General features: G+C 43.6%; 1 protein-coding gene across 2 annotated transcripts in view; it reads left to right on the plus strand.

Annotated features, from left to right (window-relative positions):
- The window catches only part of zranb3 (zinc finger, RAN-binding domain containing 3), a 107,116-nt gene that overhangs the window by 69,675 nt on the left and 13,283 nt on the right, over window positions 1-24,158 (plus strand). For both annotated transcript variants that reach the window (XM_086148018.1, XM_086148017.1), the window contains exons 16-18: window positions 3,732-3,836; window positions 12,378-12,520; window positions 21,261-21,395. In XM_086148018.1, the coding sequence (XP_086004144.1) occupies window positions 3,732-3,836; window positions 12,378-12,520; window positions 21,261-21,395 (383 nt within the window). The remainder of the gene's footprint in view (window positions 1-3,731; window positions 3,837-12,377; window positions 12,521-21,260; window positions 21,396-24,158) is intronic.

Raw genomic sequence — 24,158 nt, forward strand, 5'->3', positions numbered from 1 at the left:
TAACGAGCCCCTTGGTTACCACGTATTACCAAGTATTGCCATGGCAACCAATAAAAAAAAAAAAAAATGAAGTGAGGCCAGTTTACAGTACTGGCATATAATTGGATACAAGTTCTGAAAATCAGTCATTAAAATTCTGATTGCGCTGAGAAATACCTGTATTTGTGCATGAGTTGAGCCAAGGCGAATCTGAATGCAAGTAAACACGGGCAGTTTTTGGTGATTCATTCACCAAGGACAAAACTAAATCCATTCATCGAACGCACCATCCAAATGTCAACTGACCAAATAGTCAAATCCCTTGTCGTACAAACGGCACCTCGATATTTGTCAAGTTGTCTTGAACCATCGAAGGAGAAAGTTCACCTCGAAACTGAATCCTTCGGCACCGTCCGCGTAGAGAGTTTTTAATAAACCAAAAAAGACAAGGACCTTCTAGCTTTGAGGAGGAAGCTCTAACCGCCGCGCTTCCTTCGGTGACTTTTTTCTGGAGGTTCATGAGCGAATTAGCAATACAGCCTTCTCTTGGAAAACTGAGGAAAATATAAATACCCAGTCGAATTTCCGTCTGGTCGCCTCCAAAATCCGCTATGTGACTTGTAACGACATATCGTCGGTTGATTGCAATATCTTTAAATGAATAAATGGATAAATAAACTTCTCCTGACCTGCTATCAACATATTATAAATGAATATCCATTTTTTGGGGGAGCTTTTGCTTGGCTGAATCGAACTCTATTAGTACTACAGTTATGTGTTCTAATTCTTTTTTTGGAAGTATTTGATTCAAAGAGGAATTAAACTTTTGGCTTGACAAAGGCTTCATTGTTAAAAGTCATTATAATGTGCCCTTTCCCCAACTGCCATTTTCACAATTAAAAATAATAGCAGTAAACACAGGCGTAATTAATAAAATTGAATAGGTTCAGGCCCACCTAAATGGAACAGGCGTGTAATTAATGTTATTAATTACACCTTGTTTACCTGCTGTGACAGGTCAAAATGGCTGTGGGGAGAGGGCCGAGTGTGTGTATGTGTGTGTGTGTGTGTGTGTGTGTGTTTAATGGCCCCCAATAGTTCTAGCATTTGTAAAAAAAAAAAACAAAAACTGGTAGACATGTCTTTTTTTCCGTTTGAATCATGTAGTCAGTAGGGCAACAATAAGACTTGAAAATGACAACAACATGAAATGTGTCATCTTCTGCACCGATTGGAAGTCAAGGGCATGCAAAGACGGGCGTTTTATAGAAGACACCAGCGACGCAAAGCGAAAGGCACCCCGTTGTTACTAATAAGAAAACAGGTGGTTCACATACAGCCGCCCTCTCCGACGCAAGATGATATTTACAAGATGCCAAGATTTGTTCTCAGAGTTTCTCATCCCGACGTTATTGCGCCGACATTTATCCCCGTCATGGAAATGAGACAATATCTCCGCCGCGCAGTCGTGGACTTGTATGGACACCCGGGGAGTAAACACGCGTGGTCGTATTCATGTTTGCTTTCGCTGCGCCGGTGACTCAGTGGCGAATCCCACATCTCACCAACCCTTTGGCTGGGAAAACAAGAAGGGCCAGTCATAAACCGCAAAGGGATGATGTGAAATGGTGCCACATTGAACAAGAGCTCCATTTATTACTTCAAAGAGCATATTTTTCAGGAGCTCTATGGTTTGCAAGTCAGCATTGGGGTGTTTTATCCCTTAGATTTTCACGAATCAAGTAACTTGCAGTCTTTACACTTGGTGTCATAAGTCTTTATTTTATTTTTGGGGTTTTTATCTTTCAAACAAATTGTTTTCAGTTTCATGCCATCTGTATTTTTGCGGCTGATATAATTCCGCCGCAACAAGCTGTATTTCATGTCGTACAAATTAGTAGATGCAGTTATGTGTGCAGGAAAATGTGTTAGATTAATGCTATGTAAAGCACCTTTCAAAGCCATTTGAAGGAGCTGCAGAAAGGAAAATGTAATTCCTTTGGGAGCTCTTTCATCTAGAACAATTAGCAAAATCTTTAGCGGTAGGCTGCAATTATCTCCCACTGAGCGTCTTCCTTCGGGGGGCGTCTGTCGCACTGCAATAGCAGAACATAACAGAGAATGGATGTGGAGAAAACCATTTGAGTATGGTAACTTTCAGAAATACGCACAATAATCCACGTACACAAAACCCATTACGTTGCAGCGGTGCCGTCCCGCAGTCAGGCTTCTCGTTCCATCCTTCAAAATAACAGCCGATTTTATAAGGCGCTGTCGTTTCAGCCAATGCAGCTGCATTGTTTTGGTCCATTTTAGGAGGTGGGGGTGGGGGTGGGGGGGAGACTGAAGTCATTACATTAAAAATGCTCTGTGTTTAGTTTTGAAAACATTGTACAGCAATATGTATGAGCATATTTAGATTACATGGACAAAGTAAGTCAACAAACGTAATGCAGAGACTCGTTGCTTCGAAATGTAAACCAGATCAAGTTGGACCTGGGCTTTGGCAAAACCGACTTGGTGCCCTTTTAGCCTCCTGGCCAAGTGGAAGGGTCGCTGTAAAGTAAAGCAGGTAGACTGATGGACTACAATAGAGATTTTGAACCAAAGGCCTTGTACGGTCACCGAAGCACCACAAAAACAATAACATGTTGGCACAAGATCATTTACAACAACTCGGTTAAAGCCAAAAGCAAAGAAAGGAAAATAACCAGTGTCGTTACTGCCCTCGGACCTCACACGGATACCCCAGGCCCATGGATACCGACATCATTGGCCCGGGTGTAAGTTTGGGTCGATATTTGTTTACGTGCCATCGGCCAGCAAAGAGATCCAAGAACCCGAGGGATTCCAGTTACGACTGTGGCTGCTCCAAATGTCTGTGCAGTGACTCACTGGTCAAGGTGCTGTGTCCAACGGAGAACTGAAAAAAAAAAATTACAAGTTGTTTACACTATGACATGTTGTCTCTGATATATATATGTATATGTATATATATGTATGTATTTTTTTTTTCCCATTATGTTACTTTTATTGTTTTTATTGCTTCTTTTAAATCTGTATTTTTTGTATATGTAAGTTGGTATAGAGTCCTTGCGTGTCTAATAAGGCACCTTCAATAAAATGTGTTTTTGTTATTAATTTATAACTTTTTTTTTTCTTAATAGTATTTATTATTTATGTAAAGTCTTGCAATGTGCAATAATTTACTTACTGCCTGTACTCTTGTTTGGGGTTTTATTTTTCAGTAAGTCTCTGCAGGCCATCTCCTATACTGTTGTGTGTTGTTGCATTGTCTCATGTTATCATCAGTTATTGTCTCTATTGCTATCTGTCCGGTGCTAATTAAGAATTCCATCACATTGTCTGAATCTCCACATTTGTACAACACATACGTGACAATAAAAAATCTTGTAATTCAGGATTCAAGATTCACCACCAAGGTTTGTAGATTAAATCGGACTGGGGTGTATCTTGTACGTATGCCTATTGTCCTTATTGAGACAGAGAATATTCTGGATAATTCAGCTTCATACATCAGTCATCCAAGTGGTTGTGAAATTTTGATAATTTAGAATTTTTATTTTCACTTTTTTTTTCCCACTCCCTCCATACTAGTTCTGAAATCCACATAAAGACAAGTAGGATTTTGTCATCGGCACAATGGTTATAATGGTTGTAATAGTTGCTCTGTGTAAACAGATCCCCTCGCTTAAGGCCGCCTCTTTATTCCCTCCTTCCTCGTATCTCAGGACGGGACCCCGTTGAACTTGAGCTTCATCCCCCTGGACATAAAGCTGACCAACTGGGACGACCTGCCCGAGGACTTCAGCCAGCGCCGGGAAAATCGAATCCAGGTTTGCCCTTCCCGCTAGGTTCTGTGTGTGTGTGTGTGTGTGTTACCTTTGATATGCATACATACCGTATGTATGTGTGTGCATGGATCAAGGTGTTTACTCCAGAGGGTATCGCTCTCTGTCATTTATCACACATTAAGTATTTATTATACTTAATGTGTCCTTAATCTGAAAAGACCTCTTAGAATATCTAATGCCACCCATGCGTCTAAAGTTTGAAAAGATTTGGAAAAGACACATGAAAAACTATCAGCTCACACCTGGTCACAGCTAAAGACTAGTTTTTAGAGTTTTAAGTCTCTGAGATGTTGCAAATACTGTGACTCTTCCAGGGTCAATATTTACAAGACTACAGCTAGATTCTTTCAGCAATTCTTTCAGATTCTTTTTCCCACCATGCACTTTTTAGCGGGTATTTGCAGAGCCGCTGCTATTTCAGTCCGTCGCTTTTCCTTCTCCACTCGGTTGTGATACGCCAGAGAGTTGATGTCGTACAAGCCGGGCTGTTCCGCCCACAGCTCCGCCGTCCGCTCCTCTTTCCGGACGCCCGACTCTGATCGGAATATCTTTCGCCGTTCCCGTTTATCCGCACCGTCAACAAATACCATCTCTGCCGCCAACACCGCTCATGCGGTCATTTGCCTATCGAATTTGCTGTTTCCGGTTTCTGTTGGTTGTGTTACGTCAGCGGCAAAAGACCCCTAGGATTTCGTTCAGACTTCCTGTTTTTAGTCCGTGACTGTGAAAATTGTTTTTTTTTGTCAGCCCAGCTTCATTAGCTAATCAAGTCGACGATTCGAGTCTTCCCTCCGACCGGGTTCAAGACGAGGCGCCAAGTAATGTGAGGTTATTAACTGATATCTGTGTGTTACCACGATGTGGAACTAATGGCGCCACCGATCATGCGGCGAAAGGGCAGTGACTTCCGGGGTCTTGACAGACAAGTGGAATATGGATGGCAGGTATGGCGGCAGGCAGCGGGAGATGGAGAGACTAGAAAAGAGAGGGGGTGGTCTTCAGACAGGGCCGAAGAGAGCGGCAAAAGAGAAAGTGCCATTTTATGAGGGTCGTTAAAGGAGACGGATCATCGCTTCAAACGACCCTTCCACGCCAACCAGCTAATATTAAATCCTGCAATCTGCCACGCCAGTGGCACAGCCCGCTGACGGACTCCCCGCCTGTCACGTTGTTTATGTCGGTTTGTAAAACGAAGGCGTGAGTTGCATCCATCCCCGGAGTCATCATTCACGCCCTGTTACACTCTGATTGTCCATCACAATCAATACTGAGCAAGCAGTTTAGTGAGGGCCACGGCGCGTTCGGGCCGGGGGGATGCAGCGGCGTGTAAACGCACCATCAACCGGAGAGGCTGCGGCAGAAGCAGCAGTAGCGGCATGAAATGACTTCACAGTAAATCATTAGAAATAATGGTAGGCATTCATTATTCATTCAAACAGATGTTTTTCAAGTTGAATTTCTGCCTTTCTGCCGAGATCATTCATCACGACCGGGGGCTCCAGTCCACCCCGACACGTATTTAGACACAAACACGTCAATCATTTTTATCCCCTATTTCGGACACAGGTTTTGTTGACAGAAAATGAAAAAAAAAGCCTCATTATATCTCCCATGCTTCCCCCTTCCTCCCCACTATCAAATTAAGAATGAATGGATATCAGTGTTCATATTTCACACGTTCATTTGCTTCACCTTTCACTTCAACTTTGTTTACAATAGAAGGGAGTTTGATTTGCAGTAAGATGCAACACAAAAATGTGCAAAACAATAACACACACATGTACACACTCCTGGATAAAGTCATACTATACAATAAAGTGCCCTTGTTTTGTTTTGTTTTTTCGGCATCACACATATCAATTAGGAGATGACTTATTAAGAGCAATAATGACAATAATATTTGTTGTAACAATGGAACAGCCTAAATGAACCTGCACAACCTGGGAGACTTGGTTGTCAGCGGGAAATCTGTCGAGCGAGCTTGAGGATTAGAAAAAAAAAATAGAATTAGAAGAAGGGGAGTAAAGGGCGGGGGGCTGTGAGCTGAAAAAAAATGGATTTTGACTCTTGCGCTTGTCAGTGAGGCTGCTCGGAGGGAAACGGAGGATTTCGCCGCCCTCGGCCAGTGTTCTGGAGAGGCCAGTTCTGGCCCGGAGGGTACCCAACCGGCACTGCGGCACAAAAAGTGTCGAGAGACTCCGATATACCAATATTTTCTGGACACACCGGATGTCTCCGACTCCCCCCCCCCCCCCCCCCCCACAGTCCGGTCCTGGTGTTTTTTCACCCGCAGGCCCAGAGTTCCCACATCAAAGCAGGCTGTGCTAGAAAAGTGTACAAAGATTCGCTTTTTTAAAGTGTTTGCCGCACCGCAGAACATGCTTGTGGCTTTTTCTGCACATACATCATTCTACACAATAACTCCCAAACACAGGGGGACTGTGGGATTACATCCGTCATTCTTTTCTCCCTGAGAATCAACTTCCACGTTCTGATGCATCGCTGCCAGAACGGGGGCTTCTGTAGTTCTCCATCTTTTTCAATAAAATCCCTCTGCCTACTTTTATGGCAATTTCTATTTTGTCATCCAGCATGTAGAATGTGGCGCAGGTCTCGACCGTGATCTTTTTTAATTCAACTGCAGAGTTGCTTCCGGCGTCCTTGAGTCTTCTGACTGTGCTGAGAGCGTTTCGGTATTGTGTCTTCTGAATCCCCGCTCACCCCGGCCACTTTCATACACTTGAGAATGTACACAGGGCACCCGGATTATTATGGGATTGATTAAGGTCAGTTGATCTTCAGGTGTGAACTATAGCCGCGTTCACACTGTAGGAACTTTTTGCAGATCCTAGACCCTTTCCGAGAGCTTGGCATTTTTTTTTTTTTGTCCGTTCAGTCGGCAGAGGAACCAGGGACCTTGACGAGAAATGGAACGAAGAAGCTCTTCTGGCCTGCTGCACCAAAGAGGGGGTTCCCGGGCTCGCAGAGGAGCATTTACATATTTGTCAAACTAAGTTCAGTTAGCTAACGGGATTCTTCACACAGTGCACGGGGGAAAATGAAAACGCGTCAACCCATCCGGTAGTCCATGGTTATTCCCGCCATGAAGGGTATGAACGCTGTCGCAGCTTCCACCTCCGTGCTGTCCATGGCATCTTTCTCTTCTGCACGGTGGTTTGTTTTTGAGCATGGACCTTGGAGCTGGAACCAATTTTGAGCCGGACAGTTCTTTAAACTGTGCTCTTAAAACTTTAAAAGTTCTAAAAAAAAGTTCCCTCTCTACACCCTGAAGTGATGGATTGGCAGATTGTTATTGACAATGATAAGGAGTTTGTTGGAGGAGCTTTTAATTACTTACATCACGTTCTCAGTGACTCATTAGGGCCAGAAATATTTTTGTTACATGTACGAGACTGTCTCAGAAAATTAGAATATTGTTATAAAGTTCTTTATCTACTGTAATGCAATTACAAAAACAAAAATATCATACATTCTGGATTCATTACAAATCAACTGAAATATTGCAAGCCTTTTATTATTTCGATATTGCTGATTATGGATTACATCTTAAGAAAACTCAAAAATCTCAAAATATGAGAATATCATGAAAAAGTATTTTTTTTGTTTTTTCAGTTGCATTACAAAAGATAAAGAACTTTATCACAATATTCAAATTTTCTGAGACAGTCCTGTATGTTTCCTACTCTAAGTTGTTCTTTTCCTTTTGTTTTGGTGCCGCAAATGCTTCGGCGCCTTGATCGTACAGACCATGTCACTGCGACAAAATAGGAAACTTTAGTTTCAGTTTCAGTAACAGCCTTGTGAAAGGTGCTAGTCAAGTTAAAATAATGCAAAAAATAAAAATAGGAAATAAAAATCGTGAAAGAAAGGCCCGCTTTCCTCTCCGACTCGTCAGCCTTGGGCGGTGACACGCGCAAGGCTGCCAAATGCCATGAAGTGACCTTATTGCACATATTGAACGTGGAACTAACAAAGCCGATAGGTTATTGCCTGTAAAACAACAGGAGTCATCAAATAGGTTTATTTAATTTTAATACGTATTATTTAATTACTTAATTTAATTTTAATACATTTCTTATGGTTCTATGCGACTTTCCCAGAGACATTTCAAGTGAAAACATTTTTCTACAGGCTTAAAGCCAAAAGAAAAATCCTGAAAGGAAAAATAAAATGTCCTGTAGTATGGAGAGGAAAAAATACAAAAATGAAACTACATTAAAAACTGAATAAATGTGTTAAAGCTCAGTTTGCTGCTCTGCGATGCTCACCAGTCATTACAGCCACACTTTGTCTGCACAAAATTCATACATTTGCAATTTACATCCGCGGGCATACACTGCCTCCCACTTGCTTCTCACAGTGCACCTTGCTTTTAGCCACTTTTTGGGAAGGGGACGTAGTTGAAATTGCTCCATGAGGTTGCTCATGAACTCGCGCTTGTGTGCGTGTCATTGGTGCACCAATATACTAGCAGTGCATTGTGGGAATAGCAGTACTATGGTGCTTGTAATATAATGGCAGCTCTAAAAGCAACAAAGTATTAGTTGAGTCCTTGAGTTTCACACGTGCTATGCAGAGTATAAAGTATGATTGCAACTGTCCAGAACATTGTACAACTACCCCAATGAGTTTCCTTGTATTTGAGTAAATGTTGCACAATGTATTGATATGCGTCAAAATCGACGATCCTGTGGTTAAAATCATCAATATGCGGATAGAGCGCAGATTGAGCGCTGGCGTTCTCTCTCCATTCACCTTGCATTCATAGCTGCACGTTTTAACTTTATCTCAACTTAGCTTAACCTAACTTTACTTTAACCCTGAAGAAAAGGGTATGGTGTTGCTCTTATGGGTGTTTGGATCGGTCCGCCTTCTGCACACAGAGCTGTTCGTCATCTAGAACATTTCGTTATAATGTGAATAAATGAGCAAAAGAAAATCAGCAAAACCAAAAATGTTTCGTGTGTATTTGAGTCAGGAATAACATTTCCGGCCGATTGATAGTGACCAGTTAATTGTTGCTTTTGGCCTTTTCCTTGTCTCTCTTGGCGGTAGGACTCTGAGCAGCCTTGTCCTTTAGGAGACACAAGTATGATTAACACCCAACTTTATCTCGCTTTATCATGATAAATCAAAGAACTCCTGGTTACCGCCCACGCCATCTCTCATTCTCACATGGAACCCGTCTGACCTTTGGAAAAAACTGGGAGCTGAAATCACCATCCCACTCACAACCCCTCCCACGACTCTGACATCCGATTTTACTCTGCAGCACGTGGCCGACCTTTGACGACCTCCAGAAAAAGTTACCGTCACTGTGGTTTTAACCGTCCGCGCTGTTTCCATCTGCGGTCTGGACTCGCCAGATGACCCGGGATGTCCGTTGTAGAGTTTCCGCGATCGGGCGGCGCACGTTGCGTCATCCCGATCTTCACGAGCACTCACTGTGAAAAACCTCGGCGAGGCAAAGTCGACGTTTTTCGGTTTTCCGGAGACGCCGGCGAGACCTCCTCTCGTGGTTTTCATTTTGAGCCGATGGACCGACTCACAACTTGAGATGTGAGAAAACGAGATGAGGCAACAACTAAGTTTGTCTACATCGGTGTCGATAAAATGTGAAGTTTATTGTCACTTAATAGCTGATAATCAATTTGCACTGAACAAAAGCCCCTCCCACATGGCTCAACAAAAGTACTTGAATAATAACCAACTTAGGTCTGCCGTACCCTGCCAACCAATAATGCATCTCCGTGCATCTTCTATTTTGCATTTTGCTCCATCGTTGTTATTTTCACGAGTCGAATTTAAATGCTCAACGTTTGAAAAATTGACTTTGGTTTACAATCAATGATATTCGCAGTCAACCAAATCAAGTTAATCAAAGCGGATGTGGAGTGCTGGTGTTTTTCAGGTTACCCTTTGTTCTTCACATTACACGGACGACCGATTCGATGTAGAGGGTTTTTGTGAAACCAATAATAAAAATCAAACGAATAAGAAATTGGGAAAAAAAGGTAATTCGAACAGCACAACTGCGGACGCATAATTACACGGAATATACTCTGTGGTGTTTAACAAGACGGAGGCTAGAGCGACCATGTTGTCCGGTTCCGAGGCGCTGAGGAGGAGACAGGAGGCAGAGCCGGAGGCAGCAGAGATGGAGATGTTGACATTTTCTTTAGGAGTGAGGAGGTTGGACAGGAACAGGAATGAGTCCATCAGAGGGACGGCAATCAGACTCAGATGGTTTGAAGGTGTACAGATGAGGGATGGTGAAGATCTGGGTAGAAGGTCACTGAGGTTGGAGCTGCCCGGCAGGAGGTTGAGAGGAAGGTCCATCCAGTGGATGGAGGGAAATTAGGACTGGAAGTTATATTTTTTGAGAGAAGAGGATCTAGAGGAGAGGGTCAAACTGAGGGAGATGAGTTGCCGTGGCGACCCCTGAAGGGAACAGCCGTCCTGGAAAAGAGATAGAAACACTCTGGCATTTTATGTTCTGTTATTTGATGTAACTTGTATTCTTTTGCTTCTCACAGATGAAACTAAAAAGAGCCCTGCTAATGAACTGAGAGACGCAGAGCTCTGTAATGCCTCTGACTAGATCCTGGGCTTTTATACAAAGTCCCTCTTTGAACATGACATTTAGAATTTTCATTTTTCTCCCAGACCCCCAGGGAGTCTCTAAAACTCCCCAAACTGAGGCCCCGCCCTGACCCCCTTGTTTGTTCGAATCAGCGCTGATCAATCAATAATCGTCATCAAATAAACAGGAGCGGACATTGATCAGTTCCAAGTAGGAACACAAACAGGCAAAGTGAACAGCATTGATTCTTAGGTTACGGTGGCGCCTGACAGTGAATTAGATAGCTGGAAAACTTCTCCTCTTCACACATGACGCGTTGAAAGCAGGAATATTGGTAAGTTGTGAGGATGTGATTGACTCTAATCCAGGCCAGACGCCGAAACCTTGGTGGTCTGCAGTGGTCAGCAACAACTAATCATGATCGGAAAACTGGTCCACCTGCATAAATGCTGGTCCATTTGTTATGCTAGCAGGAGTGCTACTTTGGTTCATATGTTACTGCACGTTATACAGTTGATTCTGGTTTGCGCCAGATGGAAACACTAGTACAAGACTGCAGAGGGATAGAAGAAGGAGGTGGCCTGGGCTAGTAAGAATCACCTTTCCTTTTACATCCGACCAATGGGTGTGTGTGGTGTGCACCACCATCACTGTGCACTAAAATAGGAAAAAGACGGTGAGGCGATGCTTTGGATAATGTTCTGTTAATCATCTTAGGGTAGGGTAATGCATCCTGCTACATTGCAAACATGGTATGAGAAACCCAACCATGAGTTCGAGGTGTTGGACCTGCCCTCCAAACAAATATCTTTGAAATGCGTCAGATAACTAAAGCCAGTAGACGGTACGGTCCAACCTCACGACGAGGATCTGCAGCTAATGTCTTGATTCAAGGTCATTTTTGCAAAACTGTGGTTTTAAACTTGCTGTTCTGATGTCAATTAATTAACTGCTCGTGTAATAGCTGATTTCAATGCAAAAATTTGCAAATCAACGTGCTATGACAGTGACAAATTCGCTGAGATAAAAAAAAAAAAAAGGAGTGAGACTGTCAGATAACAAACCAGGAAAATTAAAAGTAATAACGTTTCAAAACCTCATGGCCTGATCCTGGCTTGATAGCTTTGCGGACAAAGTATCATTCAACCAGCTCACCACCTTCTTGGTTTGCTTTACAGTTATTATTTTACACACAACTTTGCCTTAACTGACCTTATTGTCTCATCAGTATCATTACTGGAGAACATTCTTATTGTCTCAGCTCCACTGCTTTCATTCGTCTCCTCCATTCCCGGCTCCAGGTCAAGCCACTTATTCTTTATATCCTTTTTTTCTATTCTCTGTTAGGTTTTATTTTTTATTACCTGTGCTATTAGGCGCCTATTTTTTCTTTGCTTAACCAATAATGGGTGGCTTTTCTGTCAAAATACGCGATTCAATCACCAAGTCGTCCACAAAGCAGGTCCCTGTGTTGTGATAGCTTTGAAAACCGCATAATGCCGACGGAGTATTCATCTCAACACAATAATAATGTTGTTTTTCCCTGAGTTTTTTTTTTTTATCCATGGAAAAAGAGAACCACTCCTGAGGTGTAATATTTTGAGGTAGATTGTCCATTAGGCCTCAATGGCCACTGGGCTGTTTGTTATTTTGCTAGGAGTTTTTTCTTTGAAACCTTTATGTGAATGAAAGCATCTACTCTCTTGGCTTGATTGGTTTGTTAAGCTATCGCAAAAGTTGTCTATGTATGTGAATGTGTGCGTGTGTGTGCGTGTGTGTGTCCGCCTGCACTTTGGATATCAGCTTTCAAGGAGGCTTCAGTGCCCAAGCTATCAATTTGTTTTGAAGATGAAATCTCCAGCCGTCTCGGGTCGGAGTTGAAAGTGAGTACAGTTTGAGGTGTCATGTCTCCCCTGCAGGTGCTGCGCTTCGCCCAGGAGTGGAGCAACCTGGCGGCCATGAAGCAGAAGACGCTTCGACGCAGCGGCCTGCTCTACCACAGCCCCGCTCTCGGCCTGCAGCAGCTGGCCGCCACCCAGAAGTGTCACTCCAGCACCAAGAGGTCAGATTCTCGCCGGGATATTCTTGAGGGCAACCTGCGAGTTTGACTTTCAGAAAACTTTGATGAGAAGCCTCCTCCTAACAAGGGGAGAGACTAAAGAGCTTCTTCTGCAGCAGCCGTCTTTACCCGACACACATTCATCACTGATAGCCTGAACCTGCGCTGCATTTTGGTGTAAATGCTGGAGTGAGTGTAACAAAAATAGCATCATGTTTCGCAAGTAATCCTCTTCTATCTAGTACAGTAACTACAGCTCCTGGCAAGTTGTAACTAATTTATACTGTCCTCAAGAATGTACTTGAAGATCATCTCGAAATAAATCTGACTTTGCCTTTTGGGCCGGGCAATAGGTGAGGCTTTTCATTCGAAGTCATATCGCCAGGGGCAACCGCTGCTTTTCCTTCATAAAAAAAGAAATACCGCTAAACTTTTCAACATACGAGTTATTTTTAACTCAAAGAGATGTTTTGAAATGTCTCACATTCCAACCATTAAGTCTTTTTTTTTTTGCTTTTTGCAATGCGATAGGTCATTTTCATGGGGAGGCCTGTTAAAACTGGATTTACAGCAAACGCTCAGACATCAAGGGGCGATGAATACAATCACAGTTTTTATAATTTGCTTTCTTCTGAATCCTCTGACGCTTAGTGAGGGTGGATTCCTCAGGTGCGTGTAAGAAAAAGGTTCTCTTTAAAAAAATGAAAAAATGATGCAGCTTAAGTCGGCTTTATTAGCCAGCTAGCTGCGGCTGATATCATCTGACAGCCACAGTTGTCTTTTCATCACCGACTATAAATAAGAGCCTGCTTTTTCCGCGCTCGTCTGACCCCCGGCCCTTCGGCGCGGCTGAACGAACTGATCAGAAAGGAGACGGGAGCGGGAGATGTCCTAAAATGGCTGAAAATTACAAAGCAAAGTACTTTTTTTCTGCGTTATGTCAGAATCCGAGAAGCGGCGCGTTGAGATTTCACAGGAAGATCCGGCAGATTTGTAAATACTAACTGCCCTGGGCGCCGCGGAAGACAGAACAACAGTTCTGCATGAGTACATGTGTGGGTGTATCAAAGGGGGGGGTCAGCCAAGGCATAGGATAGGATGGGATGCATTTTGTGTGTGTGTGTGAGTGTGTGTTCGTACATGTGTGTGTGTTTTTTTTGACAAACAAGCATTGTTGCTGACACACTAATTACAGCTGGCGAAGAAGGAAGCGATGAGAGTTTGCCAATTACGGGATAGACGTGTGTGTGTGTGTGTAGGAACATGTTTGGGTGCATGAACCTAATCAAGGTGTGAGTAGGAGGCAATTGACCCGGCTTGATTTGATACCTGTTTGAGTTATTCACTAATCAGAACCAATCAAGCTCCTGCTCATGCTCAGCTGGGCGATCGGGGGGGATCTCGTTTCCCCGGCGCCGAGACCCCTGCTTTTCAATGATCCCGGCGTAATGCACTTTGCATGGGTCTCTGTCGTCACCGCCGCCCCGGTGATAAGCCACTTGTGGCGATTTGCGTTGACATTTGGAGGAGTTAAGTGGGTTTTAATCCAGTTTGTGTCCTGCCTCATACTTCATCGCTGAAGTTAATGCAAGCGTTTGTCAGTGAATGTTTATCGCTTCAGTTTTCATACCATGCACCTATATGCATATATGTACATAGCATAAATGCATATATACATTCATACTCGTTATCTTAACAGCAGGTTTTGTCACACTTTAACGGTAAAGCTTTTCTGAATCGTGTGATGGTTTGTTTACCGTTTAGACATCATTATTTGTCACCTAAAATAAAATAAGGGTGTCTTAAGGGAGCTGTTGAGGAGGATCACAGTGAAACCGTTGATGCCGTCACAACTGATCAACAGAGACGCGTCCTATGTATTTCGCTGTTAGCCCTCCTGACCGGACCGAGCTGATCAAAGTATCCAAAGTGTTTTTATTCAAATCCAAAAAATTGGTCTTTGCAAAAATAGAAAGTCTGCAAATGAATCGGCTCCAGCCGTTAGACTGAGAAATCGTAAACGGACGACATTAATTCACTCGCCCAGTTAGTCGTTTTTGGGGTTGAGCTGAATGTTCGAGTTCTCTGGCTGCAGCAACGTCTCATCATTCAAATATAATAGGCCTGGAAGTCGCCTGTATTTTTGTACTCAAACCCAATCGCAATCCCTCTCTCACCAAATCATAAACAGCAGATATTTCCCAAATAGTGAAATAGCTCATAACAAGGTCTGTGAATTACATTGATTAAACAGGCTCAGAATGCTGGAGGGAGACATTGCCGGGTTTTCCAAGTGTCGTTTTTCGAGGCCTTGAGCGCTGCGTGACAAATTTCATCCGACTCCACTCAATTTGGAAAAAAAAAAGGGGTGGTGGTGGCAGGCATCTCTGCAGCCAGCAGCTCAGAATTTTGAAGACTTAAATCCAAACAATCCAGACGGAGAAATAGCCCTGTATCCATTTCTGTGACATAAAATCCAAAAGCAGTTGTCCGGACGGTTCCAGCTTATTCCTCATGATCGTAATAATCAGGATTATCAGGAAGAATCAGGAATTTGATGATCTTTGTTTCATATATCCCTTTATGACCCTTATCGTCTGAGGTTGGTTGTAAGGTCTTAAGATCCGAGGTGAATCAGACAAGGTCACGTGGCGTCCGGCGGAGCTGAATGTGAATGGAGCTTTGCTTTAGTGGCTGCAGAGGCGAGCGGAGAACCAGTCAATCACAGCGTGCGCCGGAGAGGCGGCTTGTTAGGTTGAATCCGAACACCTGAGCGGCGTGACGGCCCCGTCGTCGTCGATGGCTTTGCAGGTCAGCCGGTTCAGCCGGCAGAAAAGCAGCTGCTGCCGTAAAGCCGGCGGCCCTGCTCCTACGGCTGTGCTTCGAATCTCTCGACAGCAAAAAAAAAAAAAAAGGAAGCGCAAGCTCCTAAATAATCCATCAGCAGTCCCATTAACCGTTGTGTTTTGATAACCTCTGGCACTCAGATGTAACATATTTCAAGGCACCAAAGACATTTTAACCACAGGAAGTTGTTTTAAAAGGTGCCCTGCCGAGAAATGGGTATAGATGTTCAACCGCAGGTTCGGAGTAGGTGTTTAATTCCAACCTGCTTATTAATACAATGACGGCAGAAGAACCACCTCCGGACCCGGGGAAACATCAGGCCAAAGGAAACACTATAGGCTGAGGGAATGTACAGTAAGTAAATAGCCGGCTGGTCACGAAGCTCATTCAGGCTAATCCGCTCTCTTAGTTTCACAGCTTCGAATGGCATTTGTATCTCCTGCGCATTCTCTGTGCTGCGCCGTGCACAGATGCATGAAGGACACAGAAGGAGGTCAGAAAGATATTGGCTGGAGGAGGACAAGAGGATGGCGAGCAGGCAGGAGGTGGACAGGGAGAGAGCATGCAGGCAGGACTGGTTAGGAAAAGAGGTGAGTTAGGGCAGGCTTTTCTTACTACACGGCCTCTCGCCGTCTTGTCCCACAGCATCCTATGTATCTATTTTTTCACAATTATGTAATAGTATCGGCTTATTTCTGCTTTTCCTTCCCCTTCAAGGGGTCACCACTGCGAATCAACTTCCTCCATCTCTTCAAAAATTCAAGATTCAAATCGTTTCTTGTCACATGTACAGTGTGGAAAAGTGTTTTTCCCTGTACAGTGAAATTCCAATTTGCTGTCCGCAGTGCATTTGGATACGTGCTGACTGGAAGAGTGTTAACATTATTATAGATATGATTATAGATATGAATATGAACGGTGCACTAGAACACTGGCAGTGCAAGAAGAAATTTAAATGCAGGTCGGTGTGCAGGTGCAGGGGTCCTCACCTGTACTTTGATTCCGGCTGATGTTCTTTTGCTTGCAAACGTTTCCTCACTTCTTCTCCACCTTCCCCCCGGCTCAAAACCGTCGAGGCTTCTTCATCTCCTCTCCCTGTCGCCTCGCCGTCCCACTCGGGTCCCTCTCATTCACAAGCATGTATTCGATGTCATTCGCTGATATTGGTTCCTCTCCTTTCCAGACGCTTACGCCCACCCGCTTCCTGCTCTCACTACATGTCACAATGTCATCCGCAAACGTCACAGATCACAACGTCATCTGCAAATATCACCTAATTGTATCGTTGATAGATCGTAAACTGTGCGTGTTGTGTAGCACCTTTATTTTTTAAAGTTGAATCTATTTGCATTGGCTGCCGGTACTGTCTGGTATATGGCCGTATCAGATTTGATAAATAAGCACGATACTGCGTGTATTGTAATTCTGCAGTTCACTGAAGCACTGACTGTACTGTAAGGGACATAAATATCCTTTTGACTTTTAAATTAAAGTGTGTTTATATACATTCACATGGATTTATATTACATTTTTATTCAGCTTCAGCCTCCTCTGGCTTCCTCAGGATGGTGCATGTGCAAATAACACGTGAGCGGCACCGATCGTGACTTTAAATGTGGTGTAAAATAACAAATCCAGACAGTCCGAGCTGCATAAAATCATGTAAAAATACACCTCCAGTCTGAGAGAAACGCGGTTGGACTCCAGTTTAGTGTGTCGTTTCATCCAGCCTCTGTGCTGGCACCGCTTGACTCAAAGGAAGCTCTTCTGTTTGATGGAGACTTTACCTTCTTCCTCATCTCCCCTCAGTTTCCAGAGAAACTTCTACACTTTGATGTGTATCCCTCCTGCACTTTTCTGCCATCCGTCTTTTCTTTATTATTTATACCTTCTACCTTCTTTCCATCTCTCTCCCAAAGAAAGGAGCGTGTCCAGATGGAGGTGGCGGAATCGCATTGAAATGTCACATAGCCTGCGGGGCGGAACGGAAAGACTAAAAGCTTTAAGAGTTTTAACACTACTCTCCCCGTCTCAATGGCAGAATGATTCACCGAGACGGGCGTTTCACCACTAATCAAGAACAAAATCGGGCTATAAATGAATCATATCTTATGAATAGTTCTCTTTCGTTTTTACGAAGGTCCTAGTAAATAACTTCCATTGATAATAATGTTCTAATAGAGCTCTGTTACATTACTTGGTATTACATTGATCAACATGGTGCATGTTGATGCATCATACGTCCACCAAATTATTGTTTATTAACAAGTGCTCATCTTGATAAAGATTAATCGAATAATGGAAAAAAATATTTAAGGAAAGGTTTTAAAAAGTATTTCCTCTGTTCTCCAAAGATTTTGCACATGCATAAAAGCAATTTCTTAACCTGCTGATGGACACTAGCAGTAATACTTACTGATTTAAATAAGTATCTTTTAGCCTCATCACAATATTATTCGTAATGAAGTGACATTTATTAAAAAAAAAAAATCCCAAAAGCTTATTTGCAAATTATGTATTGGTGCGGTTTTGTCGGTGTACTTTTTGTTATGTCGATTTTCCATTCATTCATTCAATTTAGTTTATCCACACGTCATAAAGGGGAACAATCGCATCATATCGAGACATACAACGATTCATCCTCACATTCAGACGTCGGGGCTATACGGGGTCTCGACTGAACCTCCTGCATGTTTCAAAACTGTGGGAGGAAACTGGAAAAACCTGGATGAAATCCACGCATACACGGGGAGAACATGGAGCCTCCACACGGAAAGGCCCCCTGCAGAGATCAAAACCCGGGACCTTCTGGTAGTGAGGCAGAAGCGCTAACTGCTGCTCCAGCGTACCGCCCATGTACAGTATATTGAAGTAGAAGTAGAAACATGACATGCTGTTTTGGTGCATTCAAGCTTATTACGTCTCCATGTCAACATTTTTAAACAAGAATTATGTTCTCCTAAAAATGACCGAATAGGCCGCGCCGTCCGCTTAAAACTGCAGGTAACGTTCTCTCTTTGTTAAATGGCTCAGATTTATTCCTCTGCGAGCCTCCAGTCTTTCCAGGACCCGCTCCAATTATTGATTTTATTTCAGCGTCGGCACCGCCACCAATAAAGTCCGATCCAACGTGGCTGTCAAAACAAATGTTTGGAAAGTACAGCGTCAGTTCGCGAAAGCAATTAGTGAACGGTTTCATCACCGGGGTTGATTGTGTGTGAAATGGCCACGGCGCACGCGTCTCTGCATCCATCTTTTCCGAGTTCGTCCGCTTTTTTTTACAGCCGCGCTGCTGTACTTTTATATTTCTGGAGCATTTTATTTGTGCACTGAGTCAGATTCACTCCTGCTTTCCAGCACCGCGTTTCTCCACTCTTTGCACGGTCAATGTATTTTAACCTCAAGTGAAACCCAGCACGACTATTTTTTCCCTCCTCCTCTGAGGCTCATTTTGTAATTGTGCACGGAAGAGTTGGATATACCGAAGCATTTAAATCATGCTAACTTAAGCCGCTGTGAGGAACTCTTGAACCTTTCCCTCACGTAACCCCTCCTCGACCAGCGCAACTTCAATCTGCTGTGATGTACCATCGATCAATGATCAGTTATCGAATCCCTGACAATTATAATAACATTACATTTTGTGTCTTCTCTTGATGCATCCCGCATTTGGGGAATGCCTCTCACCAGGTCCCTGGAAAATTTACACATTTTCCGAGGTCTGATACAGTCCTATGTTTTCACAAATTTTTAGATATCTCTTTCGAGCCCCCCCCCCCCCCTCCCCGATTGATTTTGTACACTGTGACATTTCATGATTTCACCGGCCAGTGGATAACTAATGGTGTGCATGTTCGATACCCCTGGCAGTTGCGAGCAACCGACTATATCAGGTTTGGATTAGATTCCCTTAAGGCAAGGTTTTTCAAAGAGGTTGTGAAGGTAGCAACTAATAATTGTCAAACATGAATCTTTTAATAATTTAAATCTTCTTCATCTTTTTTATTTCTACATTTTGATGCAGACTCTGGTGTCAAAGGAACTTTGTTGAAAACAGAGCCCTACTAACATTTCATGTATTTTACAGGACACAGGTTAGAGGATTTGATATTACTTGTTGTTGGTGCTCGGGTCCCACAGTCAATTGTTGTTTGTCTCGATATGATCTATAAATGAGAGGGTGAATAGCTGTCTCAATATAACAATTTACAATATAGCAATTTAATTGTCGCTATGTGGCATTTGAATGAATGCTTGTATGTTTCTGTATGTCTAAATCAGGGGTGTGAAACACATTTTGGTCAAAGGGGTCGGACCAGTAAAATCATTACAGAGAAGTAATAATAAGTCCAACTTTTTCCTTTATTTTAGTGTAAAGAAGGTAAACAGGTAAATTATGAAAATCTTTATAGGTAATAGACTGTTCCTCTAAAAGATATATGACGAATAAATAATAAAAATGAATATTAAAAAAGAATTGATGAAATTACAGCCTAAAAATATTGTTGAGTTGAAAGAGAAAATCTTGTCACTGTTGGAAAATTTGCTACTAGAATTTATTAGAAAATTGATTTTTGGCATGTGTAAGAGGAGGTATAATGTTCGCAGGGCTAATGGTGGCTATTCTGGTTATTAAATCAATCTTTTTAATTTTGCCTGTTTTTTTCCCCTTCGTTTTTGTATTTTTTTATAGAAATATAAAAAGAAAAGATCATTTTAGCGATGTCACTAGATGTTTTTTCATCCAAATTTTTTTTTTTTTTTTTTAATTTTGAAGATTTTATTTCAGGTCGGGGGCCACAAAATATTGTTCCGAGGGCCGCGAGTCCGAGACCCCTGGTTTAAATTATATGAATGCGATTGACAGGCGACTAATCTGGGGTTGCCTGTCCTCCACCTATTTTTGGTGAGGATCCAGCCCCACCTGACCCAGAGTGCAAGAAAAGCAGTATAAATAATGAATGATATCGCTAGCTTTCCTGCTCATGAATCACATGTCATATTCCACGGATGACACATTATGCTATTTCCACCCTTAGTTTGCATTCCTAAATGCATTTGTTTTGTTTTCATTTGAATCTTAAAGGCTTCTTGCAAGTGGATCATCGCCCTCCCGGACATTCATGAGAGCAGTATTCTCCTCTATGGTTGGCAGACCTAAATCGGACGCGCAGCCATCTTCAGTCGTGTAAAAACCTTTAATCCGCCGTTTTAAAGTTAGTCTGCTCGAGTATCATTAGTCAAGATAAACTACCACAGGACTGACGTTCCCTAGCACCGTCTGACCTCTGACCTCCCCGCCGAGGAGGGAGGATAATTACCCCACAGGGGCTGTTGGGATTCTTCCGCCGACGGGTTGAATGTTACATGAGCCACAGGAATTTCCTCTTATCCAAAACAAACATGTCGGCCGCTTATTTATTTATCTCTCCCGCCTCACCTGTGTTTTTCTGTCAACTTGCACCGACGTCCCAGAGGTCAATTTAATCCTGTCCAGACTGACACGTCGCGTTTTGTGCAATTTCCAGCATGTTTACCACAAAGGCCATAAAGACATAACCTGCGGCGGGTTTGATGGATTAGATTAGATGACGGGATTGAGCAGAGACGGAATAAGAGCACAATAGAAAATGAGCCGCGGGACAAGGAATTTGTGCAATTTAGCACAAATGACATTCCTGCGGGTGGCGGGCGGTTGTCTGCGTGCTATTTTCGTGGGCGGATCTCCTGCCCCGCCAGATGATATCACCAATATGCATCAACGGTTTAGGATTTCCTCCCGTTTTTGAAAATGCTCAAAATACCCCCCCCCACCCCCATCGTGAAACCGCTCCGGTCGTGGAGGTCACGTAACGTCAGGGTCCCTCAGAGCTGTGTTTGTCCTCCCGGCCTGCAGGTACCTGAGTCGAGACGAGGTGGCGGCGGCCTCCCTGAGCAGGGCGCGGCAGGAGGGAGGCAGCGTCCGACTGGTCACAAAGGGAAACTACTTCGCGAAGAGGAGGTCGACCGCTCCTCCCGCACCTTCTGACAGGTACGTTGAAGGGACACGAGCGCATATCCTCACGGCAGGTTAGCATGCTTGGAATGACAGAATTCGTATTTTGCGGTGTAATTTGAGCATTTGTTTGCGAAGATGCTGGATCGTTGCCTGAACATGAATGCTGTTTGCGTCACCGCTCTGCTTCCCTTTGAGATCCTGTGCTTTTTTTTTTTTTTTTTTGTTCTTGCCGTCCTTCCTTCAGCTTGTCTCCATGGAGATCTGTATGTGATTCGTGGGGGAGGCACATAAGCCGGCTGAGTGTTAATACACAGTAAATAGAGGCCATAATATAATATGCCACCAGATATGCAACTGCCATCTTAGGAGGAGTGACAGGAGACCATTTAAAGAGTCGAATAAATAACACCAAAGATGGCGCTTGCATGACTCATATTCCAGGCCCCCCCCCCCTCGCCGACTGTTTATTTTCGTCAATTGTGTTTGCAGGAACATGCGGACAGACAATCAGCGAGTGTTTATTCTGTGGATCCGCGCAAGAAGAACAAACACTACTACACTACAAAAAAAGGAAATTAATAGAAAACCACAAAAGGATAGATCCGTACTGATGTGCCGTATTAGGCACGAACACACGTCAAAAAACGTACATATCCGCCCAGGCGGGCCTACAAGGCCACCGAGCCGTGGTGAAAGTTGAGCTATCAGCAGCTGAAGTTTGGACAGGGTTACATAAAAAGGAACTTTAATGATATCACAGTCGGAAGCGATTCAGCCTCACAGCCTGTCTGTTTGGAGCCTCCGTGTTCTCCCCGTGTCTTTGTGGGGTTCCTCCCACAGTCCACATGCAGGAGCTTCATTGGAGACCCTAAAATGTGAACGTGTCTTTATATAACAGGTGAATGAGAGACTGAATGGTTGCATGTCTCTGCATCTGACCCTGTGATTGACAGGTGACCGGTGCTCGGTGAACCCCGACGGTATAGGCTGCAGCCCCCCTGTGACCCTGAGTGCAGGATAAGCACTATAGAATCTTATGTCAAGATGCGTATTAGGTTTTCAATGGAAACTTTTGAGTAAATAACTTCTAGGACTTTTCATTGAAAGGCCTCTTACCAGCTGCAGCGGTGTCCCCTTATAAACACAACCACGTGGAGCCCATTTTGGAAGAGCGATCCTCGGCTTCGCTCGGCCTCCACAACTTTTAACCTTGATAACTGTGACGTTAAAGACACATTTGGCCGGTCCTCCTCGCTCAGGGCTCGTCGGAGGCTGGGCCTCGTTCACAAATACGCAGAGAGAAATGAGATTTTCCCGAATAAAAGTGTCCGGTGTATCTACCTCGCCGGCCACGGGAAATAACAGATTATAGCTTTGAAATTGGAATATCTCTCCTTATTAAGATAAAAAATTGACAGAAACCTGGACTCGGCAGCGTCAGATTTATAACCTCTTGGTTGCCTCCGCTTTCCTCAAGTCCAAAGCCTCACCGAGCGGCCGGGGTGGTAAACATTAGCTGGCTGCGCGCTGTTTGCTGAAGGCATGTTGTGTGATTTCTGGGGTTTGAAGTATGAGTTTTCAGTGGGTTACCTCATGCTGCGATGTCGAGATGCCCACACGCTCACCGGCTTTATGCATATATGAATCTCAATAAAGTAGCAACTAAATGTAGAACGGAGTAATTGTTTATTGAAAATGACGCTATTAAGATTATCGCAATAAGTACACTTCGAAAGCTCTTCGTGAGTATCGGCTCATGCTTTACACATTCATACTAGCAGTGGTATCTCTATTTTTTGTTGTTGTTTTTCCCATAAATCCATGTCCTCCCTATTTCCAGCCTGGGCAAAGCACTAGAAAGTCTATATCTGTCTCTTTCATCGCTACACATTGTTGGAACTGCATGTGTCTCTTGGTACTCCCGGTTTTTGGGTATCTTCTCAGCTTTGAATCACCGAGGGTCCTTTCTGGAGGGTTTTCTTCTCCATTTCAATGATTAAATATCCCTCTGAAGTGCGATGTCTCTCCGGCTCTTTGTTCCTGTCCCTGTCACTCGGCATTGTAAACCATGAGGGAAGAGAATTGAGTCCATCTGTCCCCTCTAATGTGGCTCTCGCACCCTGCTGGGGCAACGTGGCAAACGCCCAAACCCGCCGTCCTCTGCCAAACAGGACGAGCTCGCGCAAACGCGCTCGGAATTCAGAAGTACTCGTGGCGTTGCGTGCACACGCCGCGAGCCGTATGGCCCCCTCGACTACGCACCCGCAGTGGAGAGGACGCACGCTTCAAGGCAGACGGGAAGGCGCTAGAGAAGAAACTGCACAGTGGAGGCTTCTTCCGGGCAATGTTTTTTTGCAGAAAGACAAAAAAATAGTCATTCGTGACCGCGGGACTGTCCGACGGTCACATATATCAGATCAGACTCAACGTGTTTTCTGCTGTGGATAATCTAAATACTTTTGACATTTCTTCTTGAACGCAGCTGTTATTTCTCCTTTTATTATATTGTGTCATGTTAGCCATCAAGGCATTGCATTGCTCAACATACCAAATATTTTTCTCATCTGTATATTCAGTCATATATAAATTTTACATCTCACTCTGCTGCCGACAGGAGTTCCCATCACTTTTTTGATTTCTTTCGATTTCCTTTCCAACGATAGCAAGCGCTGTGATCCCGTCTTTTTTTTAGAGACTTGACTTTTCATGCGTCCTCTCAATAGCATTTGGGCCAAATCCCCAGCGACCGCATTAGGTTAATGTAATTTATTTGTGTGCTACCTTGCTATTCTTTTT

Source organism: Fistularia commersonii, chromosome 6 (assembly GCF_037954325.1).
Source record: "Fistularia commersonii isolate RoL2024-O1a breed Wild chromosome 6, RoL_Fcom_v1.0, whole genome shotgun sequence".
In the NCBI taxonomy this organism is placed as follows: Eukaryota; Metazoa; Chordata; class Actinopteri; order Syngnathiformes; family Fistulariidae; genus Fistularia; species Fistularia commersonii.